This window comes from Cucurbita moschata, unplaced genomic scaffold, assembly GCF_002738365.1.
Source record: "Cucurbita moschata cultivar Rifu unplaced genomic scaffold, Cmos_1.0 Cmo_Scf00022, whole genome shotgun sequence".
NCBI classification, from domain to species: Eukaryota; Viridiplantae; Streptophyta; class Magnoliopsida; order Cucurbitales; family Cucurbitaceae; genus Cucurbita; species Cucurbita moschata.
The window spans coordinates 1,969,871-1,979,914 of NW_019268538.1; the positions used below are offsets into that span (position 1 = coordinate 1,969,871).

General features: G+C 38.9%; 2 protein-coding genes across 8 annotated transcripts in view; both read right to left on the reverse strand.

The window, feature by feature from the left end:
* Positions 1 to 568, reverse strand: part of LOC111459133 (probable serine/threonine-protein kinase PBL3) — a 3,638-nt gene extending 3,070 nt beyond the window's left edge. Inside the window, exon 1 of one of the 2 annotated variants that reach the window (XM_023101900.1) lies at positions 68 to 568. In XM_023101900.1, coding sequence (XP_022957668.1) covers positions 68 to 228 — 161 coding nt within the window. In that variant the 5' untranslated portion in view covers positions 229 to 568. The remainder of the gene's footprint in view (positions 1 to 67) is intronic. The other variant, XM_023101899.1, reaches the window with a different exon arrangement.
* Positions 569 to 1,803: 1,235 nt separating this feature from the next.
* Positions 1,804 to 9,508, reverse strand: LOC111459129 (CBL-interacting serine/threonine-protein kinase 3). 6 transcript variants are annotated; one of them, XM_023101890.1, is made up of 16 exons: positions 9,155 to 9,293; positions 8,913 to 8,958; positions 8,642 to 8,722; positions 8,242 to 8,453; positions 7,537 to 7,599; positions 7,270 to 7,341; positions 6,909 to 7,016; positions 6,742 to 6,822; positions 5,865 to 5,918; positions 5,475 to 5,786; positions 5,284 to 5,406; positions 5,097 to 5,207; positions 3,529 to 3,642; positions 3,398 to 3,454; positions 3,240 to 3,314; positions 1,804 to 2,115 (listed from the first exon to the last, which is right to left on the reverse strand). In XM_023101890.1, exons 4-16 carry the CDS (start codon positions 8,425 to 8,427, stop codon positions 2,041 to 2,043), a joined length of 1,431 nt encoding a protein of 476 aa, XP_022957658.1. In that variant the 5' UTR covers positions 8,428 to 8,453; positions 8,642 to 8,722; positions 8,913 to 8,958; positions 9,155 to 9,293; the 3' UTR covers positions 1,804 to 2,040. The 6 variants fall into 6 exon arrangements, with proteins under 6 accessions (XP_022957658.1, XP_022957663.1, XP_022957662.1 ...); XM_023101895.1 differs by lacking the exon at positions 9,155 to 9,293 and having other exon boundaries at positions 5,475 to 5,564; positions 5,661 to 5,786; positions 8,913 to 9,148; XM_023101894.1 differs by lacking the exon at positions 9,155 to 9,293 and having other exon boundaries at positions 1,804 to 1,932; positions 2,023 to 2,115; positions 8,913 to 9,148.
* Between the last annotated feature and the right edge of the window lie 536 nt (positions 9,509 to 10,044).

Here is a 10,044-nt window from a genome sequence, read left to right on the forward strand (position 1 = left end):
AAAAAAAAAAAAAAAAAAAAAAAACCGATTAAAAAGAAGAAGAAAAGATCTAAATGAGAAAGCTCACCAGAAATATTGGTTGAAGATGCATGAGCGAGCTTGGCAGGTTTTGCGCAGCAGATTCCCATGATGGATACACGGAAGAAAATGAATAAATGGAAAAGAATTGGGAAGCAGCAGGAAGGAGGCAAGCGGGAGGAAGGTCAACAGACACCATAAATACCCCATGGAAAAGAAGATGAGAGTGCTCCATCATCAACCCCTCTCTTTCGTCCAGCTTTCTTTCTTTGGATATCAGTCAACGAACGAATTCAACGTTTGAATTACTCAAACCCAGAAACTCCATTTTTCAACCTGAATCATAAATTGATAATAAATAAATAAACAAAAACCCTAAGAGACGGCCCATCGTGATAAGCACCGCCATTTTTATCCTTGCCCCATTTTCTTCTTCAATGGAATCAAAAAAACTGCGTTGAAATTTCAAACCCTAGTGGCTGCGGTCCACTCACGCCACCATCTTCTCCCTTTTACTCACTCTCCCGTCCTTCTCAATCCTTTTCATACTATCATGCTGAGTTGTTCTTCGCAGCATAATTTAAATATCCTTAAAAAAAAAATTAAAATTAAATTTCATATATAAATTATAAACTTTTAAAATTTAAAAAACTTAAATTTATATCCAATAAATAAATAAATAAAACATAAGAGTTTGTTTAGATTAAAATAAATAAATAAATATTTATTAGACAATTTTAAATGCTTATAAGATTATATAGACAATAACCTTTATAAGGACTAAACTCGTCTTTTCGACTCAATATCAATCACTCGATCTCTTACCTCACAGAAATAATGATGAAATATAGAATTAAAGATGTCTGACACAGTGGGGACCGAGAAACCTGCCACCCGTTCCTTTCTTATTCCAGCAAAATTTCTCATTTATTTTCTTGAAGGTGGATTTACTGCACTAGTTTTTTTTTTTTTTTTAATATAATTATTTTAAATTTTTTATTTTTTCAATATAATCCTTATTTAAAAAATTGTAAAAAAAAACTAATAAATTGACATTTCAAATTTTAAATAAATACAAAATCCATGAGATTAGTCTAAATAAATAATATAATTTGCTTTAATATTTGAACTTTCAAAGTATGAATTTAAAAATAGGTTTTTGAAAAAAATATCCAATTGACTAACAAACTTATTTTAACCCTAAATTGACTTTCCCAATCATCTTAGGCGCAACAGAATAATTATTGACTCAATCAAAGCCATACCCATAAATTAATCAAACTTCTAAACCCTCTTTATTCATTCATTTCATACTTACATTTCTCGAAGTTTTTGCTCTTCCTTCGGCCCTTGGCCTCACGATCTTAAAACGTCATCCCTTGAAGGTCCAACGTCCCTGCTGACACCACCCTTGAAGGTCATCGCTGACACCACCCTTGAAGGTCCAATTGTCATCACTAACACACCGTTGAAGGTCTAACATCCTCACTGACACACCCTTGAAGGTCTAACGTCCTCGCTAACACACCACTCGATGCTTGACATGATACCATTTGTATCCATCCAAACCCACCGCTAGTAAATATTGTTCACTTTGATCCGTTACGCATCACCTTTAGCCTCCTGTTAGGGAGAGATTTCCACATAATTATAAGAAAATGTTTCGTTCCCCTCTCTAATCGATGTGGGATTTCACATGATTTGACGTTATTTTTTTAAGGTAAAAAACCGAGCATTCATTGACATGTTCAACTATTTAGAATAGTTGACGTTTTAATACACGAATGAAGTAGAAGCATCATATGATAGACTAAAAGAATGGCAAATATTTCTTACTATCACTAAGAACTAAAGTTCCAAATGTAACATAAAAAACGTCATCATAACTCATTCTTGGGAGCTTTCCATGCTTTCCTACAATAAAACGGAAAACAATCGATCGAACACACGAGTCAAACAACAGTCATGAAGCATTTACAATATTTCGTTCTTCACATTTCAAACCTCGAACCGTGCCAAGTTTCACTTTTTTGCTGGCATGTCTTCCTCAGTCTTCCAAACAACATCCTCTAGAGAGGTGGAGAGGTTTTTGTAGAACTGCAAAGATAATACATAACCATATAGTTTAAAGAAAGGACACGTGTATAGCTCGAGTTGGGTAAATTATGATCCTAAACCTATCGTGCATATCATATATGGACGAAGAACTAAGAACGAAGAACGATGAACTATGAACTATGAACTATGAACTATGAACTATGAACTATGAACTATGAACTATGAACGAAGAACGAAGAACGAAGAACGAAGAACGAAGAACGAAGAACGATGAACGAAGAACGAAGAACGATGAACGAAGAACGATGAACGAAGAACGATGAACTAAGAACGATGAACTAAGAACGATGAACAAAGAACGATGAACGAAGAACGATGAACGAAAAACGATGAACGAAGAACGATGAACGAAGAACGATGAACGAAGAACGATGAACTAAGAACTATGAACTATGAACGAAGAACGAAGAACGATGAACGATGAACGAAGAACGAAGAACGATGAACGATGAACGATGAACGATGAACGATGAACGATGAACGATGAACGATGAACGATGAACGATGAACGATGAACGATGAACGATGAACGATGAACGATGAACGAAGAACGATGAACGATGAACGATGAACGATGAACGATGAACGATGAACGATGAACGATGAACGATGAACGATGAACGATGAACGATGAACGATGAACGATGAACGATGAACGATGAACGATGAACGATGAACGATGAACGATGAACGATGAACGATGAACGATGAACGATGAACGATGAACGATGAACGATGAACGATGAACGATGAACGATGAACGATGAACGATGAACGATGAACGATGAACGATGAACGATGAACGATGAACGATGAACGATGAACGATGAACGATGAACGATGAACGATGAACGATGAACGATGAACGATGAACGATGAACGATGAACGATGAACGATGAACGATGAACGATGAACGATGAACGATGAACGATGAACGATGAACGATGAACGATGAACGATGAACGATGAACGATGAACGATGAACGATGAACGATGAACGATGAACGATGAACGATGAACGATGAACGATGAACGATGAACGATGAACGATGAACGATGAACGATGAACGATGAACGATTTTCATACTAGTAAAGGAAGTACCTTGTGAAACTCTAAGGTGTCCCCCTTAGCTTTTCGCATCTCAACCACATGAACAGAAGGTGCCACTTGCAAAATCTGTTCAAGAATGAGAAAAAAAAAAAGGTATTAGATTAATGCAAATTCTCTCTCAAGAACACAATGCTTCATCATTTTAATACCTCTGTGGCAACATTAAGGTTTCCCTTCCGACCCGCTTTCACATTTTCGAGTCTCATCTGTAAGAGAAACAACACGATCGTTCTTATTATAAGGTATCGGTCACCCGAAACTATGAACCCATTTGGCTCACCTTGTAATTTTTCTTCTGCACATCAAAACCAAGAGGTTTGGCAGCTTCTTCAATCTTATTTACAATTTCATTAGCTGAGCATTTAGAGGTGAACCTGGTTTCTCTCTTGAATTCCTGCACCAACAACAAGATAATCCAATTCTCATCAAGGTGAAAATGCACAAATCCATAGCTAATAATACAAAAATGTTTATAAAAACATGACCCAGTTGAGAGCTCCAAGTGAAACAGAAACTTGCAGCATTATTTGCTTTGAAGGCTTTTTCCCAGCAAGAAAAGACACATAAATATAAGAAATACGCCATAAAATTTTCGAGATGTTCACAGGGTGAAATGGGGTCGAGGATTCCCCGTCCTAAGGAAAATGGATATCTCTCGATGGCACGGTCGAGAGTTTTCTTCCATTTATTCCTCCTTCAGCTACTACAAACATCTTTCACCATGGGTTGATCAAGATGGGAAGGCCTCATCCAAGAAGATCAAGCATAGTTAGCAGCTTGAAGCAATTCTTGAGTGATCATCCCTCTATCCTAATATTGTAATTTTCAATTGCCTTGCCCTCTCCCCTGAAAGGGTATTTAATAAACCCTCGGGCATTGTGAGATTCCACAGTAGTTGGGGATGAGAATGAAGTATTCTTTATAAGGGTGTGGAAACCTCTCCTTAGTAGACGTGTTCTAAAAACCTTGAGGGGAAGCCCGAAAAGAAAAACCCAGAGAGGACAATATCTGCTAGCGGTGGGCTTGAGTTGTAACAAATGGTATTAGAGCCAGACACCGGACAATGTGTCAGTGAGGAGGTTGAGCCCCTAAGGGGGTAGACACGAAGCAGTGTGCCAACAAGGATGTTGGGCCTCGAATGCGAGTGGATTGGGGGTCTCACATCAATTGGAGAAAGGAACGAGTGCTAGCGAGGACGCTGGGCCCCGAAGAGGGGGATTGCGAGATCCCACATCAATTGGGGAGAAGAACGAAGCATTCTTTATAAGGGTGTGGAAACTTCTCCCTAATAGACGTGTTTTAAAAACCTTGAGAGTAAGCCCGAAAAGAAAAGCCTAGAGAGGACAATATCTGCTAGCGGTGGGCTTGGGTTGTTACAAATGGAATTAGAGACAGATACCGGGCGATGTGCCAGCGAGGAGGTTGAGCTCCAAAGGGAGTGGACACGAAGCAGTGTGCCAGCAAGGACATTGGGCCCTAAAGGGGGTGGATTGGAGATCCCAAAAGAACGAGTGCCAGCGAGGACGCTGGGCCCGAAGGGGGGTGGATTGTGAGGTCCCACATCGGTTCGGAAGGAGAACGAAGCATCCTTTATAAGGGTGTGGAAACCTCTCCCTAATAGACGCATTTTAAAAACCTTGAGGGAAAGCCCGAAAGAAAAAGCCTAAAGAGGACAATATCTGCTAGTGGTGGACTTGGGGCTGTTACAAGCATATTAGTATGTAAAATGGCGTCGGTTCTTGAAACGTACTGGGCAAAAAAGTAAGCTCACAATCAATTTAAGATGGGATACAACAGTAGCAACTGAGGCAAACAATACTCAATGTTCATGCTTGGCAAAATGCAAACCTGTTCTGTACCAAACAAATTTTCCAGGTTGAGCCCCTTCGACATTGAAATTAACTCGAAGGCGTTCATGGCTACAGGTTGTTCTTCCTTCTTCTCTGTCACATGGTGCTCCTGGAAAAGAATTCGTCGATAATGAGAAATCATGAGCGATGTTATAATACTCGTAACGAAATCAAATTTGACATACTTCCGAATCTTTGAAGACTGCTTCTACATCATCTAAGTTTGCAATCTTAGGCTCCTCGAAAACCGGGGGCTTATAATCTTTCTTAAACCATTCATCTTCCAAAATTTCTGGTACGGTGATGCGCTGCAATAGAAGAAATCAGACGTGTAATCCAGAAACATAGTAGTCGACACTCGAAGCATAGTACTTACAGTCATTGGGTTCGGATCCAAAATTCGAGCGATCAATTTCATGGCATCTAAAGAAAGCCATGGAGGACAAGTAAATTCAGCGGCCGAGATCTGCAAATAATCGAAGTGAATGCTGAAGAATGCAAAGAGAAGTAGAATCGAATGGCGAAAAAGAAAAAGAAAAAAACGAGGTAAACAAATGCTCACCTTTTTATAAAGGTTTATGATATTAGAATCATCAAAAGGCAAGTAACCTGCAAGCAGTACAAAGAGTATGACTCCACATGACCATAAGTCTGCAGTCGCTCCGTCATAGCCTCTATCGTTAAGGACCTAAATAACGAAACGTTCATTATAACACTTGTAGTTATGAATGCGTAAAGATATAAGACGTTTACGAAGCATCGGTACCTCAGGAGCAACATAGTTTGGAGTTCCACAAGTAGTGTGAAGCAGGCCATCGTCCTGCCAATCAAACGTTTTAGGAGAAGAATTAAAGAGTTTTTAGAGCACCAAAGACGCCTCAATAGCACACCGGTCGGAGTTCTTCTTATTTTGTCATAGATTACAAAAGGGAAGTGGAATAATGATATGTGACGTCATTTGATACAAGAAGTTCCACTGTTATATATAAATTCCTAAACGGCTAAGAAGAATTATAGAGGCTACGACGGTGCAAGCCCACCGCTAGCTGAATGTTTGTTCCTCTATTCAACCGATGTGAGAACTCACAATCCACCCCCCTTGGGGGTCAGCGTCCTTGTTGACACACCGCTCGTGTCTGACTTTGATACCATTTGTAAAACTCAAGCCCACCACTAGCAGATATTATCCGTTTTGGCCCGTTATATATCACCGTCAGCCTCACATTTTTAAAATGCGTCAATTAGGAGAAGTTTCCACATCCTTATAATGAATGCTTCGTTCCCCTCTCCAACCGATGTGAGAACTCACAATCCACCCCCCTTGGGGGTCAGCGTCCTTGTTGACACACTGCCCGTGTCTGGCTCTGATGCCATTTGTAACAGCCCAAGCACAGCGCTAGCAGATACTATCCACTTTGACCCATTACATATCGCCGTCAACCTGACGATTTTAAAACGCGTCTATTAGAGAGATTTTTCCACACCCTTATAAGGAATGCTTCGTTCTCCTCTCGATGTAGGATCTCACATTCCATCACCCCGACATATTTTCAGTGTTCGATTTCCAGACCAACACACTAAACAGCAGGAAAGAAGATGAAATTCAAACCAAAAGAAAAATGGAATGTTGAAACGCATCTTACCTTAACTTGTTGTGACAGTGCACTCAATCCAAAATCAGACACTTTAAGATTTCCTTTGGCATCTAACAATAGATTTTCAGGCTGCAAACAAGAACCATCATGGTAATAAACTCATAGATTATTCAACATTTTTCATACTCGATTTCAAGAACTTAGTGGCACGATACCTTAAGATCCCTATGGTAAACACCTCTGCTATGACAATAATCAACCGCGTTTATAAGTTGCTGAAAATATCTCCGTGCCTCACTTTCGGTCATCCGTCCATGATTTACCTTCAATATTAGTAGAAGAAGGTTTAATATTTCATTTAAATATAAAAAGTTAACAATATACCAAGGTCCAAAGAATGGTGAATTTGGGTCTTTCTATCTGCGTTTCTTGTCTTTTTCCTCCCCGACCCGTCTCTTTTCCTAGTTACAGTTTCTATCATCTTGGATCGGGGCCTTGAAAGACTTAAAACGAATACTCATAACTTAATAGAGAGAAGTTAGAACGGATATTCCTAAGAAATGGAATAATACTCACAATTTTATCAAAAAGTTCGCCTCCGGTAACGAACTCCAAAACAATGAATATCTTTGTTTTGCTCCCCATAACCTGAAAATCAAGAGAACTGTTAGGAAAAATAGCTTCACAAGAATTTGTATCAGATAACTGCTGAGAGCACTTCTGAGAACCATTTTAAGAAAATGGCCACAGAAGAAAATCGAGCGCTCTCCATTTTCCAATACCGCTTTCGAATTGCAAAAACTACCTCTAAACATAGCATTTTAGAGAGAGAAAGAGAAGTACCTCGAACAATTGGACGACATGTGGATGCTTTATTAGTTTCATTGTCGCTATTTCCCGCTTGATCTGTAAAAAGCATTAGAAAGAATCCTTAACTTTTCTCTCAACTCAAAGAACTTCCAATATCTAAAAGAATGATAAAGAATCAGTCCCATGCCGCCTTTCTTATTTTTCGACCCTCTTTTTCCCTTATCGGACGTGGGTTCTTCCTTTTGTTGGGAGAAGGTGGGGTTGGGGCGGTCGTAGAAGATGTTGAAAACGAAGATCAAGAAGGAAGGAAGTTCATAATATGAAGGCCACTCAACACACAGAGGACTCACTGATTCAGAGAAGCCATTGTTAAACTACAACTAAGCCAAAAAAACTAAAGCAGATATCAGTTTCTCTCTCACGGGTGAGCTTTTAGATTAACTCAAACGCCACCAAGTTTTGTAGCAAGCTTGCCTTTTCACCATTACGTGGCGTATTTGACTTGAAACAAACAAAATAACTTTTAAAGGCAGAGACAACCAAGGACGAGATTTGAGAGTTGATTACAATTCTTTTGGATTGGGGTTGGTTGTAGCTAGTGCACGAGCTCTTTTCGATGGTATAGCCTCGTATATTCGTTCATTTTTATCAACAAAAGCTTGATATAATCATCATATAAGCATTTGGTGAATGACATTAAGAGAAAAAACAAAGCAACTTAGAACAATATAAGAGAACCTGTTCAGCCATCTTGTGCTTCAGAACTTTCTCCTTGTCAAGGATCTTTATTGCTACATGTTCCCCATTTTCAGAATTTTTGGCTATTTTCACTTTTGCAAACGTACCCTCACCAATCGTTCGACCGATTTCATATTTTCCAACAAGACGCTTCACTTTTGGTTGGTTTACACCCGATCTTCTCATGGCTGTAAATCCTTCTAAACCTCCCTCTAAACAAATGGATATCAAACATAAGTATTCAATATTACTTAAACGAACTAAGTCACTTGAGGAGTAAACAAATGGACAGAACATGTACTCTTGACAATAGTTCCAATCAAACTAGCTAAGCAACGATGCATCGGTCGAAATAACCGAGCAGCTATCGATTCCTAGTTATTGCTAAATATCTACTCACCTTAAACACAACCACAAGTGTGCAGCACTCCTTAAGCTTATGCAGGTTCAAATGTATAGCAAAATGATACAAAAACCGTTCCTAAAGAGAAAAGAAACAAAAGGGATTAGTTTATTTGCAGCAACTAAAGTCTAAGAAGATTGTTCCAAAAAAAGGGATAAACTAATGATTAGAACAACCAAACATGAAAATCAAGATAAACTAAAGCCGACCCAGTTCCTTAAATCTCACAAATTCATCAAAGAAGATAAAGAAACACAAATCCCAGTACCAGAAACTCAAGATCCGATGCAAATCTCCAAATCGAGCTCAAGATCCTCAAAGAAGCAAATATGAACAAGGGAAATCAGGGGAAGTTTTGTAAGTAGAAAAGAACAAAAGAATAATCAAAGGAAAACAATGTGTGAATGAATCGAGTTAGCAATAGGTATGTACAGCAGGAGATGAATAGAGAAAAGAATTTGAGAGAAATCTATGAGAAAAAATAAAGAAGATGAGAAAAAAAAAACATACAGATAGTGAAGATAAGGATGAGAGGGTTATGTAGTAGCCGCTTGAGGGAAAAATTAACGACCTCTGAGATTACTCAAAGGCCAAATTCTCAAGAAAAGCGAAGCAGAAGACGGACAGAGAAGCTCGCCCTCACCTGCTCAACCACTGGACTTATTAGGCAGAGCGATTATTGGAAGAGGACAAAGCATCTTCTCCTAACATGATCGACCATTATCCCTTTTACCCATTTCAGAGAAACCCAAATCAAAGTTAATGAAAAGGGGACGGTCCCTTTGATTTGGACCACCTCGTGGGAGCAGAAAACCTGGTTCCACTGTGCGTGTGTGGCGGAGCTTTTGAATTGGCTCGGACCAAAAATACGAAATCCTCGGTTGATCTTAGTCGGCGGATCCTTATCAAGCTCTTAATAAACTTCACTTAATACGGAATTTAGTGGCTGCAAATTGGGTCCTACGCCATTAATGCTACTTATTACGGAAATTTCTGAAATGGGTATACATTCCTTCCGTCTCTGTCTCATGAATTATGGGAGTTGTTAAGGCTTTGACATTCTCCAGTAATAAAATACTGCTCGAATTTGGGAGAAATTGGATGGAAAACAAGGGGACTTTTGAAGTGGAGTTATTAATTGAACATGTATTGCCGCGATCAGAACTGAAAACGAGGAGTTATTTAGATAATTGAGAGTAAAACGTAAATTAGTGATATCAAACAAGCCGTAAGAACTAAAATCAATTCCAAATTCTAGCAGCAAAAAGCTGACATGATTATCATCAGCTTGTGTTTGAATTTACAATTTTGTACAGAACCAGAGCAGTTATTTACCACTCCTACCCCTCTCTCTCCGCTCTCTAGATATTTTGAGTTTAAATTAAGCTAAATTATAAATA